We start from the raw sequence: 25,862 nt of genomic DNA on the forward strand, positions 1-25,862 counted from the left end.
AATCAACAGAGAATTGTTCCCTTCTAACCACCAGCACCACCACCAAAATTTTATTTTTGAAAGATTTCTTTTAAATACAACACATATCAGAAAAGGTTATATAAGTCCAAATAAGAAAATTAGAAAAGCAATTAGAAATCAGTAGGTTGTCATAATGTATATGTAAGTTATGCCAACATGTCTGGAAGTTTAAACATAAACTTTGTCAGATTTTTCAGGAGTTCATGCTTATTAAATATGACTGGATTAATATTTAAGATTTTTACTCATTGTTATTGCTATGGTACAAAATTTTCTTTTCTTTGTTATAATTTCATTTATTCTGTCCTTCATATTTTTGTTGAATTTCATATTTATTATTTTTATTTAATAAAGTTCAAAAAATCAAGAATCAGAGAATTGGAATTGAGGTAGGGTAATTTATCCAAAAAGTTGTCATTTTTCTTTCTAAAATATAATGATAAAATGAATTTCTTTAAAAGTAATTTTATGTATTCCTTGTAGCTTTTGATATCATATAAAAATATTTAGATTACAATATTTGACTTAATCAAATGTCTTTCCCCTTTGCCTAGGTAATATAAATATCTAGACAGTTTTCTAATTTATTTATCCCATTTAATACATTAATTTCAATTGTATTTGTATTAAATATGACCTCACTGCATGAATAATTATAGGCATAATGACATCAAATTGTAGTTAGTTTAAAATGATCATTATTAAGTAGAAAACAGAGTTTTTAAAGAACAATCATGCAGGTTTTCATGATTAATAGATATATTGCTGCAAACCAGTTTCTCTTTCAATAAAATGAGAAATAAAACTAAAACCTTCTAAACATTAAATTTACTGGCAAATTTTCAACATAAAAACTTTTATAAATTATTAGGTTATTCAACTCCTGTTTTGCAGTTTAAAAAACTCTTAAGATTCTTTTTAATATCATATTATCATCACTGATGAAATAGTCATTTAATTAAATCTCAATGAGAAATTATATCTGTATGATAGATAATATTTATATGGAATAAGAATCTCTTGATTTGGGTAGCTTAAAAACCATAGAAAATTGCTTAGGTCAGTTTAGTCTTGTGTTCAATCAATGCCAGTCCAGTGATTCAAATTAAGTTTTTACATAGGCCTATGATTTTATAGCTCATTAAGAGAATCAACCTGATTGAACCATCCCAGGTATCATGTATGTGATTGAAGGCCCATTGCTACAGATCCTCTTGGGTCCACAGCTACAAATTCTTGTTCTTGAATTTAGCTTAGATCCCTTTCAGCCTTTCTTTTAGTTTCTATGAGCATGCATTTGGGGCTTAAGGATTTTCTCCTTAAGATTCCCAGATTGGGGCATTTCAATTACGATCACGAGAAGGATTACTGAATCAACTGTCCTGCTTTGACAATCAACATGTTCTGTTCCCTGAAGTCTACCTGATGAATCACATCACTGCCAAACCTGTGTCCCTACTGCCAGCAAATGTGTGGTATGGAGCTGCTCTGGCACCCCAAGAGCATTGTGTGTGTGTTTGTGTGTGCTTTTGAAAAACACACTTATTTTCTTTCACTTTTTCAAGAACACTGCAGAAATCATTAGACCTACATACTTATGATATCTGCAGTGCGCACATAAATAGGGCTAACTAGGCAATGGCTGCTTTAATACACTGAATCTGATCATTCCTAACCCTATAGGTGGATATTAATTTGCAGTTAGTATTTAAATTTATTATTAATTTTTCATTGATGACAATATATAAATACTGTCATCATCAAGCTTTGCATTTTTATCCTAAATTGCTTATATTGGCAGCCAAATTAGTTCTTTTTGTTAAAGTGAAATTTCCTACATTAGAGTAAATGTTATATAATTGTTGAAGTATTTTGTTGATTTTTAAAAATTGAGCAAACTTGCAAATTACATGTATCTAATTCCAATATATTGATACCCAAATTATATATAAGTAGTGAAGGAAAATTAAGTTATTCTTGACTAAATTCAGAAAATCTTAAAAATCAGGTCAACAAAATACTTAATTCTAATATGAAGGAAGTAAATCTACAGTAATTGATATTGTTTTAGGTATTAACTATTTCATGAAAATATGTAGAACTATTAAGTAGTATCTGAACCCCAAACCAGTTTTAGTTACTTAATTTAGTAGCTTATTTTCTGTATTTTTTTAAATTTAAAAATAAGATGGTATCAAAGAAATAAAGAATTCTCATAAGGTTAAAACTATTGGAAAAGTTAATAGAGTAGTTTGAAAAAAGATTTTTCACAAATCAAATAAAAATGCTAAAATATTTGGAATACATATGATAGAATTAATACATATATAATACAAACAGTTCCAGCACAATTTAAATCAACTCTAAGGTATCAATGAAGGAAATTTGAGTAATATTGAAATGATACTTTTTTATTACTTGGGAAATATAGGCCTAGATCCATGCATATTAAGGCACCGATTCCTTGAAAACATTTTTAAAGCATATGTTATTTTGAAGCAAATATTCAATATGCTTAATGAATAAATTTCTCTGATTATACTGAGTTGGAAAATTCTTATAGTTTGATTTTATAACAATAATAATAATGTAGATAATTATTTCTTCCCTTTTCAGAGCTCCTAGAAATTTTTAAAAAATTAATAATGCAATAACTCATATTTGCCCAATTTCTATTCTGATTTCTTGAAGTATGTTATGCACTTTTCAAAGATTATTTTTAGCTTATTTAGTCCTCTGGATTGCTAGCTTGTTATTGTTGTTTGGTAATGTCACTTAAGTTCAACTCTTTGTGACATCAGTTGGGTTTTTCTTGGCAATGATATTGGAATGATTTGCCATTTCATTCTCCAGCTCATTTTACAGATGAGGTCATTGAGGTTAAATGACTTGCCCAGGCATACAGCTTGTAAAGTGTCTGAAACCAGTTTTGAACTCAGGTTTTCCTCACTCTAGAACTGACAATCTATTCAGTGTACCACTTAGCTGCTCAAATGCTAGCACTCTAAAATAATTAAATGCAACCTCTAAAGATTCTTACTTTCATGTAATAATCTTGGTATATCATGGGTAAAGGACTTAAACTAATTTCTTGTGAAGTACTGATATTTACTGTATCATGAGTATGTAATTTCACTATACATCTTTCAGTTCGATATTAAGTAATTTTGTAATTGATTTGGTTTAAAGATTTAAAGCTGGAAAGGGGCCTTAAAGGTCATCATATCCAAACCTCTCATTTTAAAGTTGAAGAAACTGAGACCCAAAGAATTAAGAGACTTGCCAAAGGTCACACATCTAGCAAGCATCTGAGGCAGTATTTGAACCCCAATCTTGTTTATTCCAAATTCATTTCTCTCTCCACACGCAAAGCATTGCATTTTGTGACACAACCTCTTTTCCTTATTTTGTCAATTCTGTCTTTTTTCTCCCAGAATTTCAATTGAAAAAATTTTTGAATGTAACATTTTTATAATATGTACTTGATATCATTCATGGAAATTTATAAATAACATTTTATAAGAAAAAAATATTGGAAATATTTTATCTCTGAATTGAAACTGTTAAGACATTTTCCCATTTTTGTACCATTCTATTTCAAAAATTAACAATTATATTGTATGCATTTGGAGTTGATTTAAATTTGCTAGGATCTTTAATTACATTTTAATATAAGCATTTAAAACATTTCTTCAAGGTTTTCTTAATCATTGTATGTTTCTCTTTTCTTTTGACATTTAAAAATAATTTATCTTACTTGTTATTTAAATTACTCTCTACTATGTAATAAAACTAGTCAAGTCAGAGAGTAAAAATTTAAAATCCATTTGTTAATGTCTTTGAGAATAGAGACTGATGCTTATTTTGTCATATAAGCATATTTTTCCTTCCTCCACTCTGATTTTAATGTTCTAAAAACCATTGAGTGGCAAGATATCTACTTCTAAGATTTTAATATCTAAACTTCAGTTTCAGAGTTATCCCAACTGAAGCATGGGGGGCAGGGTGTTTGAGAGTCTGTATGTCTGTTTGTGTGTGTGTGTGTGTGTGTGTGTGTGTGTGTGTGTGTGTGTGTGTGTGTGTGTGTGCATCTCTCTATAGATTGAATTAGAGTGTGTATATTCATAATATCAAATTTTTTCCTTTTATCATGGTAAAACTTGTATGCTGGCCTTGCGAATGAAGGATATGTTTTCTAGTTTCAAAAAGCTAACAAACAAGCTGCTTTTTCATATTTGAAAAACCAATTGTTCAAGAGAAAAATATACAAATAGTAGCTTTTGTTTTAATCAGAAGCTATATGCTCACTTTGAACTTATATATACCTTGCAATAGTGCCAGTTCCTGTTGGCATTAACTTACATTTCATAATAGAGCTACAACTATGCTTTTTGCCTCTTCCCATTCTTTTTCTTTTTCTCTCTGTTTATTTACTAGAAGATTATTTGTTTATTTTTTGTTTTGACTGGCACAGTGTATTCCCAGGTGTACTGAGTAAAGCACTATTTCCTCCTTTCTTAAGCATGGTTCACTGGAAAGTGATATTCTGAAGTACCTGTAGACATATATTCTTTTGATACCTGGGGCAAAATGATAAATCCTGGGGTCAGGTGTTGTTTTTTAAAATTTCTTTCTTAAGTAATTTTTGTACTTTGTAATCTGGATCTATAGTACTCAAATTTATTACTTTATTTGCTGATAGTTTATTATTTAGATAAAATCTTCAAATCTCCACAGTAAAATGTCACAGGAAATTTCTAAGCCTTATAAATGTGTTGGTAAACACAACATTCTCCTGGGTGTCTATATACATGTGTATATATATATACACATGTATATATGTGTGTCAGAAAAATTATTCTTTCTTGATATTTTCTTTGGCTCTCCTTTGCACTGAAATTTATGTTATTTTGACTATTATAGAATTAGTCTATTAAATAAAAATTTCACATATATAATATTCATATGCTTATTTCATAAGATGAGGATACATATTTTTGTAGAACTAGACCCTGACCAAAATTTAGAATTGGAAAAGTATATCTTGGGTGAAAATACGATCAGACTAATTTTTATCCTTTTAGAAAACTTATTAATTTAAATTCAAACAATACTGAATGCTAATTGTATGGATTTTTATTTACTCTCTAGGTTCTATGGATATAGAAGAGAGAAACCGCCAAATGAAACTTAATAAATACAAACAGGTAGCAGGATCAGATTCCAGACTGGAACAAGATTACCATTCTAAGGCAAGGCATTTTTCTTTTTCATGGTAAAAAATAATCAATTACTAAGTCTTTTACATAGTTCTAGACATTATTTAGAATATATATTGAGTTCAGTGAACCTGATGATGTTTGAAAAGTTCTAGCATACATTATATATTGTTTTTCAGCATTTAGGAATGTAGATGCCTTAATTATATCTTACATTATTCAGCTAAATATGAAATTTGGTTTAGAGATGATAATTTATATTATTAAATCATTTAATATATAGTGAATCATCAAGTCTATTAATTTTTGTGGAGTTAAACAACTTAGAATTTTTTACCCTCTCCCATTTTGAGAAGCTACCATTGTCTTCCTATATTTTCCTATATGCAGAATTTTAAAATATCATAATAGTTTCACATAGATTCTCATTTAATTCTTAGTTAAATAAGCAAAGGGGAAATAAAAGTTTTACCACATAAGAAAAGTTCATGCACTGAAAGCAATTGACAGGATTTACAACAGTAAACTATAATGCAAGATGTTACATATTAATAAAAGTAGTGATATTTAATGCTCTTATTTTTAAATACTTTTACTTTTTATATCATTTTTATCTTCATAATTTTGTGGGGTGGATTAGATGACATCTATCTATTCTCAGACCATTGTCTGTCTATAACTGCCGTTCTTGGAGACCTGTTTGGGATACTGAGTTAAATGCTTGCCCAGGAGTCACTCATAGTCACTATGTTTCAGAGGGTGACTTGAAATCATTTTCCCTGGCTCTGAGGTAATTTGTCTATATATTGGCAAATGACTGCCTGGAGATCAAATATGACAAGCCATATATTTTTGTGAGCTAAGAAAAGTTTTTATAAATTTAAAATCAATTAAACTTTTTTAGAAATGTAGCTACCAAGCCATATGAAAACAGGATGCATTTTATCTTGCTAACTCTCATCTATATGATACTTTAAAGTAATAAAGATGTGTTAGCATTACTAGGTATAGCACTACAGTAATATGAAGGATTCTGATAATCCTTTCTATTTAGGATTTTATGAAAGAACAGTCTCTAAATCATATTCAAGAGTGCTAGACTTGGAATCAGCAAGACTTGAATTTGTCTCAAATTTAGTTCAGTGACCCAGACTTAATGTCTTTCAGCCTTAATGGGAAATAACAACAATCCTGTAAAAGGATCAGATATGACAGTATAAATGTTTTGAAAAACTTAAAAGACTACAGAAATGCTAGCAATAATTATTTTAAATATTAATATTATCATTAGTATTTTAGCTTCTATGTTTTATGGTTTAAGAGTATACTTAGACATATATAGACTATAAATATGAGACATCAGGAACATAAAATTATATAATTTTCTTCCATATTAAAATCTTAACTTTTATGTTTAAATCATGGATTGGAAGTAATCTCAGATGATTTCAAGATTGTAAGAGTTGAGTTGAAATTTTGACAGGTCACTAAAAGCCAGAAAGCCTATAAGTAAAGAAGCAACATGGTGTGTGTGTGTGTGTGGGAATAATATCAAATCTTGATTTCAAATTTAGCCACTAAAGCTTATTGCCTATATTACTTTAGGCACATTATTTAACTCCTTTAGATCCTAGTATCCTCATTTGTAAAACTAGGAATTTGGAATAGAAAGCTTCTTAAGGCTATTCATAGCCTACAATCCTAAGAAACATGACCTGGCAACACTTCATGTTTACCATATGAATTCCAGATTTTTAGAAAATTTAGAGAGGTTTATCATCAGAAAAGTGAACAACTGGGGCGGGGGAGAGAGAGAGAGAGAGAGAGAGAGAGAGAGAGAGAGAGAGAGAGAGAGACAGAGACTGACTTACTGATTTTGGTTGGTTTTTCCCATTAGGAAGAATAAAATCATGAGTCTTTTAAAGTATTATAAAACAGAAAGATATATATATTTACATGTAAATGTGTACATGTGATAAATAGCTAGTTATCTATAATATATATGCGCATTATATATACTCATCTATTATTCTGTTTGTATGCTTATGTTGAAATCCCAACTCTAACCTTGCTAGCCATATAATCCTTTAAGCTTTCTGTATCATAAATGAGTTGTGTACTATGTTAGTGAAGATAGTTACTAAAACAAGAGTGACTTATGCTTATGATATCACAGATTCTTCACATATTCATAGGCCCACCCCCAAGGAGCATAGAATTTAAAACTATAAGGGACCTTAGAGAGGTCATTTATTATTTAAAGATATGGAACTTTGATTTAAGCCTTTTATTTTTATGAGGAAATTGAAATACAAAAAAACTTGTTAGCTAGGAACTCAGTAGTAGCAAAGCTAAAATACGAATTTAATTTCTTTTGCTCCAAAACAAGTTATCTTTCCGTTACAAACATATTTCCTCATTCTGTTTCATTTTAATTAATTATTTCAGGACTTTGTATTAAAAACTCAGACATATTTTTGAAGTGAAGAATAGTCTCTGGAAAGCAGAAACCTGCTAATCATGGCTTTCATTTTTTATTAGTCTTTTCCTCTAAATACAATTATGCTGCCTTGCAAGCACTGAACAAATGGATATTACCTCTAGTAAAGATACAACAATTCTGACAGTGTCCATAAACAGACAGTTTGCTGGAAAAACAGCAAATAAAGGATTCTTCAAGACTATGAAACTGAAGTACAAACCCTAACAGATTTTACAAACCTAGAAAGACCATGTATTTGTCTTGAAACCAAACAAGATTTTGTAGTTTTGTTATAACCTGCAATATCCTACTCCTCTTTATCCAAATACAGAATGATCTGTACTGCTGCAGGAAATCAGATCCTAATTTAGATCCAAAATAATAATACACTAGCCCTCTTTATAACCTGGTTATAAGCAGGCACCAGCAAAAGTACAAAGTTAGTCTGACTTGTGGAAAAGATTTGTCAGTATCTGGACCCCAGGATATCTTTGATATATCCCATATTCATGTGTCCCACTTGCTCTATCTTTTCTGTTTCTGCATTTCATTGTACTGCTTTCTCCCCATTATATTGACAACTGACAATTTATATTAATTATCCTCAATTTAATTGAAGTAAGTTCTCAAGAGAATGTTATATCTGATTATTTTGAGTAAATCAGATATTTTATGATTTGAGGATGTAACACATGCATTTGGCAAGATGTTAGTTTTTAGGGAATAGTACATCTACTAGTGCAGTCTATAAGGAAGTCCAGTACTGGTTACTCTTAGGATGCTTACTAAGTCTGAATCTACTACCACTAGCTCCAGTTCTCCTTTTTTTTTCTTTTGCATCTTACAAATGGAACAGTGAAAACAAAGAAATGTTTACCATATCTTCTTATGATAGAAGTAGTGGTCCACTCTTGAAGTTCAGAAAAAGGTAAATTTTAGAGAAACAAAAAAGTGCTACTTTCCAGTTCTATTCAATAAACATTTTTAAATTACCTTGTCAAAGTATTGAATAAGATTCTACAAGAATGAAATAAGATATAATTTCTGCTCTCAAAGAATTTAAAATAGAATAGAATAGAAGATCTTACAATCTAAGAGAATAGTAAACCACTGTTATTACTTCAAACTAAATGACATAATGCATTGAATAGTGTACCGGCAGTCAGAAAAACCTGAATTCAAATACAACATTTATTAGCTGTGTGACTCTGGATGATTCACTTATCTTCTTTTAACTTTAAAGTTCTGTTTATCTCAGTTTCTTCCTCTGTAAAATACAAATCATAAGAATACCTAACTGAAAGGGTTTTGTGAGGATAAAATCAGATAATTAAAGAACCTGGCACACAGTAACCACTATATAAATGTTAGCTATTATTGTTATTAAGTAGTTCTATGTTTATTCAAAGGGTTAATTTATGATATCTTTTATTTTAGTCTAAGATCTGGTACTGACTGAAAATATAGTGTTCATGATTTTGATAATTTTATAAAGGATAAATGCATCCTAAGCTATTTAAGTTAATGCTAATGAGAACATATATGTTGTTCTACAAAGAATATTATACTTCATCTACCAAAGACAAGAAACAGAAGTACTAGATTGTCTGGTATAATAAGTTAGTTTATGTTAAATTTCTATAAATAATTAATTAGGAATTTTCAGCATAGAGTATATTATTTTAGACAACAACTAGCAATGTTTCATATTGGAATACTAATATATCCTGGAAGGTAGAAAATAAAAGGAGAATTAAGGGAATTATTTATGGAGTTTGGAGAATTAAACATGGAAGCAATTCCTATGGCTTTGGGCAGATAAAAGTTTTAAAAACTTTTTTTATGTGTAGCATAACTTTGGCAGAATGACTATCTTAGCTAAAAGAGTTACTGGGGGTATGCAAAAAGCAAAAACAAAACAGGACTTTAAAGATGCTTCCACTATCTGTTTTCTAGAGTGTATTATTTGATAGCTATAGAAATGAACAAGTGTTTCAGGTCCAATGGGCCTACAACCAACACCTCTAGGAGTAACTGAGACAGTACTTATTGTGCAGAGGTGACATGCTATATCTAGTCCTTGCTGTCCCAAAGGTTATTGACCTTCAAGTCCAGCATGGCAAATGATTGTATCTATTCAAAGCAGAACTTTTGTTTAAAGTTGGAAATGGATTCCAAGTCTTTTTGACTTTGAGGCTAGCTCTCTGGCTTTCTCTCTCAAGGCAGAGCCTTTGTCGATTGATATAAGCAGTAGAAAAAGTTTAATAGCTAATTTTATATAGAACTTTAAGGCCTGCAAAATATTTTACACATATCTCATTTGATCCTCACACCAACTTTGTGACATAGGTGCCTTTATTACTCCTATATTAGAGATGAGGCAGAGAGCAGTCATTCATTTAGTGAGCTGACATACGTAGAGTCTGAGGGATCAGAATTCAGGTCTTTGCTACTTCTAATCCAGGACTCTATCCATTGAATTAAACTAGGAGCTGTGGTTAATTACCATTTCTTTTACATCCAGTAAATTATTCATAGCTTTAATTTTTACTGCTTCTCTTCCTTAGTTTAACTTTCTCCTTTTATAATCTTATTTTAATTTTTAAAATTTGGTAATCTACTTTCCCCATTTTTTCCATAAAACGTTCTAAGAATTTATTTATTCCCCATTTTATTTCATTATATTATAACTATCCAATATGCATGCATATTTCTATATGTATATGTGTGTGTGTGTGTGTGTGTGTGTGTGTGTGTGTGTGTGTGTGTATACACAATAGGTATATAGTCCAGTTTTAATTAAACCATTTACACCTCATGATACAATAGAAAATAAGAGTAGAATAAAATAACTATAATTTTGAAGACCTGAATAGTTCAGAGGCCCTTTAGTTTATCCCTCTCATTTCCCTTCAAAGATGAGGAAGTTTTAGATCAAGTAACTTAAATATCCAAGGTCACAAAGGTAATAAATATCAGAGTTAACTCTTTCTAATATTCCATGTTTCCTTCCCTGGTGTTTTGGACTGAAATATTGATAAAACTGAGATGTGAGTTAACCATGGCTGTCCCTTCCTCTCCCATAGCATCAGTCTAGACTTTGCAATTATGATACTGACCTGGGGCATTGGGATTAATTTTATCCTCAGGTGGATTGATCTGGGATTCAGGTGTGGACACTTTACCAAAAAAGGACTATAAAAGAAGGTTTTAGGATGTTGGGGAGTGGGGAGGAAATAAGCATTTAAATAATTCCTTGTTTGTGTTAGGAACTCTACTAAGATGCTCCTGAAACCTCAGAAAAATGTGTTGACTACTTTTAAAACTTTTTGGCAACTATTTTTAACCTCCTTGTTAGTGGTTATTTGTTCTTTGTTTTTATTCTCTGAACTGTTTTTAAGTCACCTTGAGAACTACTTTCTACCTGAACATATTAGTAAGGATTGTTTAACCTTAGCTTTCAATGATAGTTTGCACCAAAAGAAGAATAGTGCCCTGAATAAATGGGTATATGTTATTCAGAAAAAAGTGGACAGGATAGTAATAATAATAATAATAATAATAATAATAATAATAGTAATAATAATGTGTCTCCATTCCTGAAGAAGACCATGACATCAAGGAGGTGATGCCATGACAAACACATGCATTGAATTTGAATAAGGGGGGCTGTGCTAAGTCACCAGACTCACTTTCTCCTCCAGAGTCATTTGGATCCAGTGGTCAGTTAAGAATCAGGATGACTGGAGATGGCCCTGGATGTGAGGCAATCAGGGTTAAGTGACTTGCCTAGGGTCACACAAGTAGTAAATAAATGTCTGAGACTAGATTCAAACTCCTGTCCTCCTGACTACAAGGCCACTGCTATCTACTGCACCATCTAGCTGCAGACTGAATAGTATTTTATATTAAAAAGAAAAATCCAGGAAATATAAAAAGAGGAAACATCATTAACCTTTATAGAGACATGATATGCTAATGATGTAGGATTTCAATTATCTTGACATTACTGGGGCTCTCTGCCCAATGCAGGGTATCTAATGTTTTATTTATCTAATGAAAAATGTAAAGAAACTAAAGGGCAGAATATCTACTCTTATCTGATCCTCTTCGAGTAGTAAATAATTATCTTTGTAGCACATATTGCCAAGAGATATGGGTTGCTCTCACAAAAGAAATTCCAAAGACATCAGGTCAACTACTGGTCATATATTCCCAAGAAGTCAAAGACAGAAAGATGCCATATATAACTAAATATTCATGGAAATATTTTTATGCAAAAAAACTAGAAATAGATTGAATGTTCATCCATTAGAGAATGGTTAAAAACATTACGGTTCATAATTCAATTAGCATCATTGTTCTACAAGAAAAATCAATATGAGCAATCAAATAGAATCAGAAAAAATTATATAATAATATAACTGCAAGAATATAAATGGAAAATAACAATAAAATGAAAATGAAAAGTGAATTGATAGTGACCAAACGTGAACCCAGAAAGAAGAGGGAAAAATTTACCTTTCTACTTTTAATTGAAGAAGTAGAGGACTGTGGATCTGAAATGTTACATTTGCTGTCAGATATGCTTTTGCTTGGTTGTGTCAGATTAAAAAAAATCTATTGTGTATTGCATTTAAAAGAGAAGGCTCACTTAGTCATGGGGAGCTATTTTTACAAAAATGTATTAGAAGGAAAATGTATTAGAGAACAAATGTATCTTCTAATGTATTAGAAGAACAAAAGGAAACAATAAAACAAAAACCCAAGAAGAAACAATTCAAATAAGGAAGAAAAGGGAGAACTATATTAAAAAAAACCCATTGTATCTGCACAGAATAATACTTTATTTAGATTTTAAAAAAGGGGGTAGCTAGGTGGCACAGTGAATAAATAGAGCACTGGCCCTGGAGTCAGGAGGACTGGAGTTCAAATTCAGTCTTAGACAATGATTACCCAGCTATGTGACCTTGGGCAAGTTGCTTAACTCCATTGCTTTGCAAAGCCCCACCCCCCAAAAAAAATTTAAAAGAACATATAATAAAAACTGTCCCATAAGTACTATATATTAAGGCATCTAAAGGTGTAGTGAATATAGTGCTATACCTGGAGTCAAGAGGCCATGAGTTCAAATCCAACCTCAGATACTAATTCTGTCACTCTGAGAGTCTCTACTTTTTTTTTTCCTCTACTGTTTCAATTCCTTTATATGCTGGAATAATAATAATATCAACATTCTGAGATTATATGGGGGATAAAATGAAATAGTATTTGAAAAGTGCTTTGCAATATTTGCCAATATCATCATTAATATTAATATTATTGGAAAAGCACTAAAACTCAGAATGAGTAAAATTTGACAAGAAAACTTAAGGACATAAAGAAAAGACTTTCCAGAAGCTATATTTTAAAACAACTTTTTATGAATTGAATTACTTCCCCTACCCCAATTTGGTTGTACTTTTATCCCTAGTGGCTATTTAATGTCAATCCTGTGGGTGAGGTTTTCCTTTCAAATTACATCTAGAAAAAAATAAAATAAAATGGTGAATGCTAGCCTGACTATCATTGCTCTACCTATATTCCTTATTCATTTCTCTGGAAAAACTGTAGTTTAAAAAATTCTTTCTGCTCTGAAGAAATTGTAAAAATTAATCAGTAATTGTCTTCTCTATATGTGAACTACCTGGCAGAGTACATTCTGGAAAAATGTTTAAGTCTCTTTCCCCATCTGGTTGCTTCCCATGTTCTCCTTTAGTGTTGTATTGAAAGAAGTCTTGGTAGAACAAGAGGTACCTGGGCTGTTCTCATCAGGGTCTAAGAAGAAATGATAATCAAAGTGGAGGTGTTACTTTGATTGTCCTAGCTTATGCCACCTCCTGTTTTTGCCTAAGTTATCACCACCATGTGTGGAGAAATTTCAGCGATTTAGTTGTGAACACTATTTGTTCAAATAACCTCTTATCTGGCATCTAGTGTTTCAGACAATGATGGTTATGACCTTTTACTTCCTTCTTGAGTGGCTAAATTGCTTTACTGTTTCCTCTCTGTTGCTTCTTGGCTCTTTTAATTTCTGTGGCTTCTGGTACTCTTCTATCAAGTTCAGAGATGGTGAAGGAGAGTTGTTATGAATTACATCAACCCCCCTCTTCTAGTCCCAAGGTCAGGGCAAAACAGTTCTGGGAGTAGGTAAGCAGCATATGAAACATATTTCTAATATCCTTACAGCCTTGATCAGTCAGTCACTTAACTTGCATTTTAAAAATGCCCACTTTGTGCCAGACTTGATGCAAAGTGCTCCCTGATCTGTAGAAGTTTCCCCTCCAGGGAGGGAGATGGCAAGTGAACAACTCTGTATGAGCAGGCTAGATAGGGGGCAAGGAGGAGATGTCAGAGGGAAGGAACTAAGGTAAGAAACCTGGGGGGAGAAGGTTCTAAGATTTGAAAAATGCTAAAGAAGACAGTAGGCAGAGATCAAGAGGGAGACAGTTTAAGACACAGAGGATAACCAGTAAATTTGCTTAGACATGAAAAAGAGCTTATAATTTGATGGACAAAAGAGAGGGTAATGTTGCTGGGCTGCAGAATAAATGAAAGGAGTTCATGGAAAAGTAGGATGGGTTAGATCAAGGACTTTAAAAGTCAAATATATTATATTTGATCCTAGAGAGTATAAGGAGATACTAGAATTTATCGAATAAGGGAATAACATGGTCAGGCCTGGTTTTCAGGAAAGTCAATTAGATAGCTGTTAAGATAATGAACTAGAAGGGACTAGAGACAGAGAAGTCCAACAGAAATAGTCCAGTTGTGAGGTCATGAGAGACTGTACCATAGTGGTGGCAGTGTCAAGGGAGAGAAAGACCTGGAGTCAGCAAGATGAGTACAAAGTCAGCCTCAGATACTTATTAGCTGTGTGATCCTGGGCAAGTCATTTAACCCCTATTTTCTCAGTTTCCTCATTTGTAAAATGGGGACTCCTGGAGAAGGAAATGGCAAACCACTCCGGCATCTTTGTCAAGAAAATTCCATGGTCAAAAGTCCATGAGGTTATGTAGAGTTACATACAACTAAACAACTGAACCACAACAAAGACAGAAATAAGACTTGGCAACTGATTGCATATGGGTGATGGAAGTGAATGATATGATTGCTGGAAGAGGTTTTTGTCAGAATAATACTGCACAAAGCTAAATTAGTGAGAGAAGCAGATCGTGTGGGAATCAAAGGATTATAGATTTAAATCTGGAAGAAATCTTAGAAATCATCAATTCTAATTGTCTTCATATTTTACATTTAATAAAATTGAAGTACAAAGTTGTCAGTGAGTCAACAGACATTTATTAAATATCTATCGTGAACCAGGCACTGTTAAGCGCCAGGAATACTAAGGCAGAAGATAATCCCTTCCCTCAAGGATATTATAGTTTAATGAGAGAGATAACATGCTAAAATAATTCATAAACAACTTACATATAGGACAAATAGGAAATAATCAGCAGAGGAAAGGAACAAGAGTTAAGAGTTGTGATTTACCCAGAGCCAGATAGCCAGTAAGAGTCTGAGGTAGGATATAAATACAGATTTCCCTAACTTCAAATCTACCTCTGTATCCTACACCAGAAGTGTCAGAGCTGCATCCCATTGACTCAAAGTATTGTGATTTCCTAATTCAATATGTGTCCTTTAGGGACTCATTTCTATTTCAGTTTTACACCATTGTATACCAAACTGTTCCTAAGAGTCTCTTGATGAATTCAAGTTATCATGACCAGATAAACTATATCTCATGCTACTAAAAAATGACAGGTGGGAGGAGACAAGGTATCTGGTGCAAAGGATGGGAAGGGAATGATGGAGGGGTATAAATGTATGCATGCAGCTGAATATGAAATACAGTGATGGCTAATTTAGACTTCCTCCCCAAATGAGCATTCTGGGAGAAGATTCCTCCTCCCTCTAATCAAGGGAGCCAATGTGGGGTCATTGAGACAGAGAAAATTAATGAGGACTGAGTACTAGAACTGAAGTGATCTTGCAGGATGAAAACATTTCTGAGGCTTGATAGAAAAGTCCATGAATTTGACTGGGTAGAAAATTATTTAGTGACTATGAATCCTACCTTTCAAAGATTACTTTGAGGTAAGAGAAACTACCCTAAGGAAATGCTTATTTTTCAGAACTGGGGATACGGAGAATTGGAAATGAATCTCTACAGGAGTTATTTAAAATTATATTTAAAATTACATTGCAGGCATGGTTGAGGTTTCATTTTTACTAACCTGCTCCTGTTCATTACTTTTATTTCCTATGAAGTCAAACTCATTTCAATATCAATTATATATATATATGTCCTTATGCCATATATATGATGTGTGTATATACATCTATGTGTCATCCATATTTCAATTATTCCTTTAAAATATGCATATATATTAAAAATTTTCTATTTTTAATTCAAGCAGATTCCTTTGTCTAGGGCAAATCAAAACTGAACCTTCCTTCTTATCCTGTGGGATGAATATTTTTGAGTTTATAGATCCTTTGGTAGGATCTAAACAATATCTCTGGAGCTTCTAGATCTTTTAGAAATATATTGATATTAGTATAGCACTTGACTCTCTAGAAACTTATACTACATAACCCACCCATCTCATTTTTTGCTCACATATTTACTTAATTATATCCTCTTGGAGTATTTCCTGCTTGTAAATCAGCACTGGAAATAGGCTACTACCTACTTGTGCCTATAGGACATCTCTCCATTGACTTGTGGGTAGCAAATAATTTTGATTTTTTGAATGTGTAATAACGAAAATGTTCTGTGCAATTTCTTAGGGGAGAGAGAGAGAGAGAGAGAGAGAGAGAGAGAGAGAGAGAGAGAGAGAGAGAGAGAGAGAGTAATAATGAATAGAGAATCAACCTTGAAGACAGGAGACACCAGTCAGTTTAAATCTCTCCTCTGACACATACTGAATATGTGACCCTGAGAAAGTTACTTAACCTCTCAGTGCTCAACAGATAACTATCTAAAACATTAAGTTGCAGAGAAGGTACCAATCTCAATAAGTAAAGGGAGTTTCCTCACCCAGGGAGTTCCTGATTTCAATGAAATTGCAAGTCTACTCCCTATCCTTATTATGATATATTAAGACCTTGTTTAGCAAGGTTATTGATTATCAACTGATTTATTTCAGAAAATTATGTTAGTAGCATCAGAAATCTTGAAGGGGAAGATGTATTAGGGAGTTTTTCCAATAAAGAATTAAGGAAGGAATTTATTGTTAACAGGAGTCACTAAGTCACATCGATCCCTTTTTTCAGTAGTTCTCCAAATTGGACAGACCCACCTCAATGGCAAGAGGACACATTGGAAAGGTGAAATAAAACTAATGATAAGAGGAAAGAATCTGACTTACATATATCTTTCTGATTGCTATGGAAGTCAATGCAAAAGACCTTCAAGAGACCTTTCAGCATCTGCACTTGCATTGTAATCATGATAGCAGTAGAATCTGGGAATGAGAATGAGAGTTGATAACAGGATGGAGAAGTTATATAGGTGACTGAATGAAATAGTTGATCTTAATTTGATAATCTCTAATTCTTTGTTGTTGTATTGAGTCAAGTGCTTTTTTGAAATGTAATTAAAAAGGAACACAACATGATCTGATACATTCTGAACCCTTGGATTAATTGTAAGATGTTAAAAATGTGATATCTGTGAAAGATAGCTTGTGAAGACCTTTCCTGTTCTTTTTCACACACTTTTTACCATGTTCAGCTAATATGTATAGAGGTCATTCTCAAAAAAGGCTGTAAATATTACAAAGTAAATCTAATATGAATTTCTTCTTGTTAACATTTTATGGGTTAATCTAGTTTTTTTTTCATCCTTCTGGTATCTTTGCCTCTCAGATATTTTTAAAACAATCTCTTCATGCTTTTAAGTTATTGGTGTCTTTAATACAGATTCCCATATATGTATGTATGTGTATGTATATATATATATATTATACACATATATGTATATGATATGTGTATGTCTGTGTGTGTGTGTGTGTGTGTGTGTGTGTGTGTGTGTGTGTGGAGAGAGAGAGAGAGAGAGAAATGCCAAACACATTGCCTATGGGTCACATGCAGCCCACAACCCTTCCAAGTGCTGTCAAATCAGATTAAATGTATTTCCTATCTGATTTTAATATATTGATATCAATATTTATTTAATATATATTGATATAATAGCAAAAGGAAAATACACATTTTTATTTTCTAAGTTAATATGCAGCCTGCTGAATTCATTGTCTATGGATTACTAATTCTTGTTTCTATATGAAATTGAATTTCTACATGAATTTGATGCTATGTTTCTGTATGAATTTGATACTATTGCTGTAAGAGATACTTTCCTTCTTTCCAGACTAATTCAATAAACTTCTCCTTGCCTCAGGGCTTTCCTCACTCCATTTATCTTTCTATTTAATTTCAAAGCATTTTTTTGTTATAAAAACAAAAATCTGACCATTTCATACATACAGTTCCTCTTTCCCTGCCCTTCCTTCCTCACAAGAAAGTCCAAAGTCATTAAGTTGCCTGTAGGATAAAATAGAAAATTCCTTGACTCTTCAGGAGCTTCACCAGCAAAACAGTTGTGAGGGACTGAAATAGGGCAGTGACCACTGAGTGAAGATAAGATAACAGATATGAGGTATAGAATTATATGAATTTGTTTAGATATTAATGGTGAGGGAGAGAGAAGGGTGGAAATAATCAATTTGCAAACTTGTGTACCTGAAAGACAATGTAATGCTTTACAGAAATAGAAAAGTTAAGAAGAGGGATGGTTTTGAGAAAAAAAATATTAGTTCTATTTTAGATTTCTTAAGATTCATGGGATAGCCCCATGAAGATGATCGCATGGACATTTGGTAATACAAGACTGGAGCTCAGAAAAAAAGATAAGGAGAGATGACTATTTGGACTTGGGGATCATCTGTATAAATAAGATATTTAAAGTCATTGTATCTTTCTAAATCAGACCCACAGATAGGAGTATGAACATATATAATGATCTGGTAATGATGGTGCATTAAGAAGGTAGAGAGAGGTGAAATGATTAGAGCTGGTAGTGAAAAGTGGGTTTGGCAGATGCCCTTAGGGGCAGAGAGGAGAGAGAGAGATAGAAGGATAAAAGGATGTTGAAATTAGGATAAAAGGATGCTGAAATTAGAGGATTTCAGATCTTGGAATTGAACTTTTGTTGGAGGTGATGAGAATTGACTATCTGAAAGATGTGACTATCCCTGACTGTTATAGAGTTGGAGTCAAAGGGAAATTAAAGTCATGGAAATTAAGAGGTTGATGAAATGTGAAGTGTGGTTGTGTCTGTGTGTGTGTGTGTGTGTGTGTGTGTGTGTGTGTGTGTGTGTATGGGTATGTGTGTGTGTGTGTGTATGTGTGTGTTTAGACCTTGAGATTGCCATTGAGAGGAATACTGTGATCTGGTTACCATAAAAGTACTAAGATATTATTTCTCAGTTGCCAAGGGTATAGAGCACCTAGTGATCTCTACCCTATATGCAGGCATGTATTTTGGACTGGTTTCCATCATAGGAGAACCTATCCTTTAATAACAGAGATTATACTCCCTGTCTTTGTGTTTTTTGACTCCTTAATTCTCCTACCTCTGTACACATTGGAGATGATCTTATTTGTGGCTCACATCTAGTTTCTCTCCCAATATGAATTATACATGACAGGTACTATTTTAGTTCACATAAAAGAAGACTAAACATATGATGCTCACATTTGTATTTTGGACTAAACAAGTTCAATAACTCTACTTAGAGCTACTATTACAGCCTACTGAGAAGATAATACTTAGATTTTATCCAAGCATAAAATAATTTGTAGAATTAACGATTAGGCATTCAACATTTCACCTTGGTCCTGAACTATCACTGCACTTCACACCTGAACTTCATTTGAATTTTATAGTCAGAGACTTCCATAGACAACTGTTCCTGGTTGGAATTTTACTCCTGCATATACTTTAATCAATTACTTCAGTTGACTTTTTAAAACCACCATTCAGGTAAGACACTACTGATACCAAACTTTTCAGATTTATAAGCCTACCTCACAACCTGATCATGTCCATCTTAATATTGTTGCTTGGTCACCTACACAGGAAAAAAAGGCTAAAAGATGCAATTTAACTCTGGCATGGGCTTAGAGAAGACATGTACTTTGGAAACCATGATTCAAAGCTACATGGAGGTCAGGATTTTGGAATGGGGTATATGGGATATATCAACTGAAACAATTCACAACCAGAATGTGAAAGAGGGATGATGGTTATTGTCAAATGATTGTCAAATGAGTCATAAGTTCTCCCAGTTCTACAACCAATAAGGGGACTTTCTGTCATTCCAGAGTAGAATCCCTTCAGCAATGAGTCACACATGGCTGGAAGCAGTCCTTTCAATGCATATATATACAAGATCACTCAGAATCAGAAATGACATCTCTGAACTTTCTCAGTTGAGGACCCCTGCTACAAATACACTGGAGATGTCCAAAATGTCGCTATATAAGAGCTAATGGGAAAGATTTTTGCTACTGCAGGTATCAAGTAAGGGTTTCTGTCAAAGGAAGCATTTGAGGAGGGCTTTGAAGTCTAGGAAGAATGTCTGTTTACTTTTTATTTTTTTATCCCCAGTCCATAGCATAATGCCTGGCATATTTGCTTATTCACCAAATTGTTTAAATTTGGTTGCTGAAACAATAATTTAAAAAGTCACAGGCACAGAATTGGGAGAGCACGGGGGGGGGGGGGGTGATGTGTTTAGAGGGGGCAGGGAATGATTCTGTTTTGCTGTAGCTCTATTCTAGACTGTACAAGAGAAAATCATATGAAATCATCAAAGAAAGTCAGCCTTTTCAACTGGTTTCCCCCATCTTTCTTAACTAAAGATAAATAATTCCTATTTTTCTACCTCACTGATTACCATGAGGATCAAATGTGGTTATATACATGTAAAGACATGACAAGTATAAAATGAACTGTACAAATAAGGAATTGCTATAATCTTGTTAAATTCTCCCATCTGCCATTATTTTAACTTTAAGAAAAATTTAAACAGTATAGTAAATTGTTTATAATGACTAATGTTTTTACTCATTGCCCACCCAAGAATCTAATAAAAGGGGCCCAAAGCTAAAATCAATCAAGAGTAGCTGATCAGACTAGCAAAGTTCCCCTTGTTTCACTGAAGCCACTCTTTTTCACTTAGTTCTAAGGGAAGGATAGAAGTGTGACACATACTTATATACCTCAGTGTTTGGCAGCTTCCTTTTGGTAACCATTACAGTGCAAGTTTATGCAGTCTGGCGAGCTTTCTTTTCTACTACTTCCTGGTATTTGTACTTATGGAAGATTTTTCATCTCTCACTGTACTTTTCCTTCTAGTTTTCTTTCTTGTACACTCACTAAACTATGTGAATGATGTCTGATGATAGGACATTTCTTGATAAGAAGTTAATTTTATAAACGTGCTCTTCCTCATAGTTCAACTCTTTCTTTAATGGTTTTTTAGGGTTTTTTTTTTTGCAAGGCAAATGGGGTTAAGTGGCTTGCCCAAGGCCACACAGCTGGGTAATTATTAAGTGTCTGAGACTGGATTTGAACCCAGGTACTCCTGACTCCAGGGCTGATATTTTATCCACTGCACCACCTAGCCCCCCCTCTTTAATGGGTTTTTGGTATTTTTTAGTTTTGTAATCTGACAGTTAATAAAATTAAATGGTCATTTTTCAGGTAATTCCAATAATTGAAATAGTTTGTTAATTTAATGGCATAATACATCCGTGGAGTCAATAATTGCATTTATAAGGCTTGTTTTCTTCCAATAAACTATATTATCTGTCATTCATTAATATAGCACCTTCCCCAAAGCTTGGCAGCTCTGGTATAGTGATTAAAGAACTGTATTTACACTCAGAAAAATTGAATATGAATTCCATTTTTGTCACTCTGCCACTTACTGGCTAGATTTCAAGAATTCAATTTTTTTTATCTATACTTGAGTTTCATGATCTGTAAAATGGCAATGACAATAATATTTGTGCTTCCTAACTTTCAGGGTCATGATGAAATGAAGCATAGAGGATAAAATGAGACTATAGATATAAAGCAGCAGGGCTATATAAATTTGAAACATTGTCCTATTTCTTTATCCTTATTAACATCTCGTTCTTATGGGGAAGATGAGATAAAGAGAGGTTAGGGAACCTTTAATTTGCAGGACACTGCAGTTGCAACTAGCAAAAACAAATGAACAAACTGAAAAAGTAGACCTTTTTATGAAAAAGCTTACAATATATAGGGGATCCAAGAAAGGCTTCATCTTTATGTCATCTGAGATTTCCCTTTAAAGAAGTTAAAAATTCTATAAGTAAGGAAAGTATATATTCCAGGCCCAAATGCTAGTTCACTAAGTAGGTAATCTTGGTAGAATATAGAGTTCATGAAGGGATTGAATATGAAGAAAGTTTAGGTTAGAAAGGTATGTTGAACTTCATTTAGGAAGAACATTAGATACCAAATTTTCATTTTTTAACATAAGTAATAGAGAAGTAAATGTATAGCAAACAAAAAAAGATCATTAATTTTGTATACCACTGTTTAAAAAAGATATAAGCTGGGGAGTATTCACAAGAGGGCAACTAGGATAGGATGGTGAAGGGCACTGACTCCATGTCTTTTGAGTATCAGTTGAAGTAATAAATGAAATAATCAATTGAAGATTCAGAGAAATGATAGGAATTTGGGTTCTTTTGTTTGATTATTTAGGACAAAACTAGGAGCAATGAAGTGTGCACAAGGTCACTCTGAATCACTCCCCAAAGAACTGGAGTTAAATTTAATACTAGGGAAATTTTCCTAACAGAGCTAAACAGCAGTGCAATGGAATGCATTTAGAAGAAGTAAATTCTTTTGAAAAAACAATGATGATAGGGGATTTTTATTTAGGTATGGATTAGATGAGATGGTTTCTGAAGTCCTTTCCAGTTCTGAGATTTTGAAATTCTTTTGTGGAAGTATAGGTTCCATACATTAGAAATGGTAGTACAGCTGCTTCTGAAGCAACTTCTTTCCTTTCTGATGCTTCCATAGGTCTCTGATGTAAGAAATGTCTTCTAAAATTAGTGTAAAGTACTATCAATACCTACAAAACCATTTGCTTCTAAATCTTGCTTCACCGTCACAGTACAGATAGAATCCCATCTATGACATCCTAAACAAATGTTTCTTCATCTTTGAGACTCCACCTGTCCTCTTCTTACTCCCAATATTAAGAAACTCATTGAACCTTTGAGCTATCCATTACATTTTTATACTCTTTTAATCATTAGGATGTTTTTTCTTGTGTCAAACACAAATGTACCTCTTTATAATTTATAATCAAAAGACTTTCATCTACTCTTTGGGACCAAGCTAGGTGAAAACCATTCCAAGTCAATAACATGACAGATATGTGAAGACTGTTTCTTTGTGTGTTTTCTAGCTTAATATTCAAAAGTCTCTCAGCTGATCTTTTTTTAATTTATTTTTTATTCTCATTTTGTACAAATGTTTTTTTACATTAATAAAATATACTTGTTTACAAATAAACAAAATACCCCTCCCCCCACGAATATAGATAGATTTGCTTGCACAAAAAAAGTAAAGGGGAGAGAAAAAAATTAAAATTGTAGGTGTGGCCAGGTGGCGCAATGGACGAAGCACCAGCCCTGGAGCCATGAGCACCGGAGTCCATATCCAGCCTTGTAAACCTAACAATCACCCAGCCATGTGACATGCAAGCCACCCGATCCCCACTACACTGCAAAAACCAAAAAGAAGGAAAAAAAAGGCCCAAAATAAAATAAAATAGTAATAATAGTAGGGGTGGCTGTGTGGCAGACAGAGCATTGGCCCTTGAGCCAGGAGCACCTGGGTCCAAATCTGGCTCCAGACACCCAAAGATCACCCTGCCCCACTTGCCCTGCACCCTCCCCCAAATAATAATAAGAAAAAATGTGCTTCAGTCTTTGTTTCAACACCAACAACTCTGTCATGGGTGGATCACATTCTTTATGATAAGTCCATCACAAAAGTTATTTCCATATTTTTCCACTGTTGCCATTGCTGATCACAACTCCCTCCTTTCATATTTCTCCACTACCATGTACTATATTTTCTCTCTCTTTTCACTCTGACTGTGCTGTAGGGTTGCTGAGTGGCTCAGCAGACAGATCCCTGGTCCTGGCACCAAGAAGCCCTGAGCCCCCATACCACCCCTTAGGCCCAGAATCCACCTGGCCCTGTGGTCCTGGACAGGCCTTCCAATCCCAGCCCCTTGCAAGAAGTAAAAAAGAAAATGTGTTATATCTGACCACTCTCCCCCCATGGTCCATCCTGTCCTCCTTTATTCACATCCCCACCCCTTCCCCCTGCTTCCCCCTCCTTACTCTAGATGTCTATACCCCATTGAGTATATTTGCTGTTTCCTCTCCTAGCCATCTCTGATGAGAGCAAAGATTCCCTCATTCCCCCTTGCCTCCCTGCTTCCATATCATTGCAATAGCTCATTGTAATAAAAAAAATCTCATGTGAAATATCTTGGACTATTCCCCCCCCTCTCCTTTTTCTTTCTCCCATTCCATTTCCCTTTTCTTATTGACTCCATTTTTACACCATGTTTTATCTTCAAATTCAGCTTTCTCCTGTGCTTCAACTATAAAAGCTCCCTCTACCTGCTCTATTAACTGAGAAGGTTCATATGAATATTATCAATATCATTTTTCTATACATGCAGTTCATCCTCATTAAGTCCCTCATATTTCCCCCCTCTCCTGCAATCTCCATGCTTCACCTGAGTCCTGTATCTGAAGATCAAACCTTCTGTTCAGCTCTGGCCATTCCAAAAGGAACCTTTGAAATTCCCCTGTTTCATTGAAAGTCCATCTTTTTCCCCTGGAAGAGGCCATTCAGCCTTGCTGGGTAGTTAATTCTTGGCTGCATTCTAAGCTCTTTTGCCTTCCGGTATATTGTATTCCAAGCCCTACGAGCTTCCAATGTAGTTGCTGCTAAGTCCTGTGTGATCCTGACTGCAGCTCCACGATATTTGAACTGTGTCCTTCTGGCTGCTTGTAATATTTTCTCTTTGACTTGGGAGTTCTGGAACTTGGCTATAATATTCCTAGGGGTTAGTTTTTTGGGACAGGGATCGATGGATTCTCTCCATTTCTATTTTGCCCTCTGCTTCTAGAATATCAGGGCAATTTTCCTGTAGTAATTCTTTGAAAATGATGTCAAGGCTCTTTTCCTGATCATGATTTTCAGGTATTCCAATAATTTTTAAATTATCTTTCCTAAGTCTGTTTTCCATATCAGTTGTTTTTTTCAATGAGATATTTCACATTTTCTTCTAATTTTTCATTTTTTTGGTTTTGAAGTATGATTCCTGATTTCTGGTAAATTCATTAGTCTCCCTGAATTCTATTCTTTGTCTGAAGGATTTGTTCTCCTCATGGCCAATTTTTCTTTTTAAAGCATTCTTCTCCTCAATAACTTTTTGAACTGTTTTATCCATTTGACCTAAGTTGGTTTTTAGCATGCTATTTTCTTCAGCATTTTTTTTTGGGTTTCCTTGACTAAGCTGCTGACTTCATTTTCATGTTTTTCTTGCATCTCTCTCCTTTCTTTTCCCAGTTTTTCTTCCAGCTCCCTTATTTGATTTTCAAAGTCTTTTTTGAGCTCTGTCATAGCCTGAGCCCAATTTCTGTTTTTCTTGGAGTCTTTAGATGCAGGAGCTTGTGCTTCCTCATCTTCAGATTGAGTATTTTGATCCTTTTTGGGCTCATTTGCAAAATATTTCTCAATATTCTTCCTCTTATTTCTCTGCTTGCTCATTTTCCCAGCCTGGGTCTGGTTTTGGGGTACTTCCTGAGCTTTTGGGACACTCCCACAAAGGTCTCAGTGTGTGATGGTCTGTCCTCCCTCCTGGTCTGTGAATGACCATAAGCACCCCCCTCTGTCATGGGGCCTAGGTGGGGGGGGGCCCTGTTCTATGGGGGGGCCTAGACTGCGATCA

At 33.7% G+C, this 25,862-nt stretch overlaps 1 protein-coding gene across 1 annotated transcript in view; it reads left to right on the forward strand.

The window, feature by feature from the left end:
• The window catches only part of RIMS2 (regulating synaptic membrane exocytosis 2), a 790,122-nt gene that overhangs the window by 578,484 nt on the left and 185,776 nt on the right, over window positions 1-25,862 (forward strand). The window contains exon 16 of the mRNA XM_074202114.1: window positions 5,173-5,273. Within this exon, the coding sequence (XP_074058215.1) occupies window positions 5,173-5,273 (101 nt within the window). The remainder of the gene's footprint in view (window positions 1-5,172; window positions 5,274-25,862) is intronic.

The sequence above is a fragment of the Macrotis lagotis genome, chromosome X (genome assembly GCF_037893015.1).
Source record: "Macrotis lagotis isolate mMagLag1 chromosome X, bilby.v1.9.chrom.fasta, whole genome shotgun sequence".
NCBI lineage: Eukaryota > Metazoa > Chordata > Mammalia > Peramelemorphia > Peramelidae > Macrotis > Macrotis lagotis.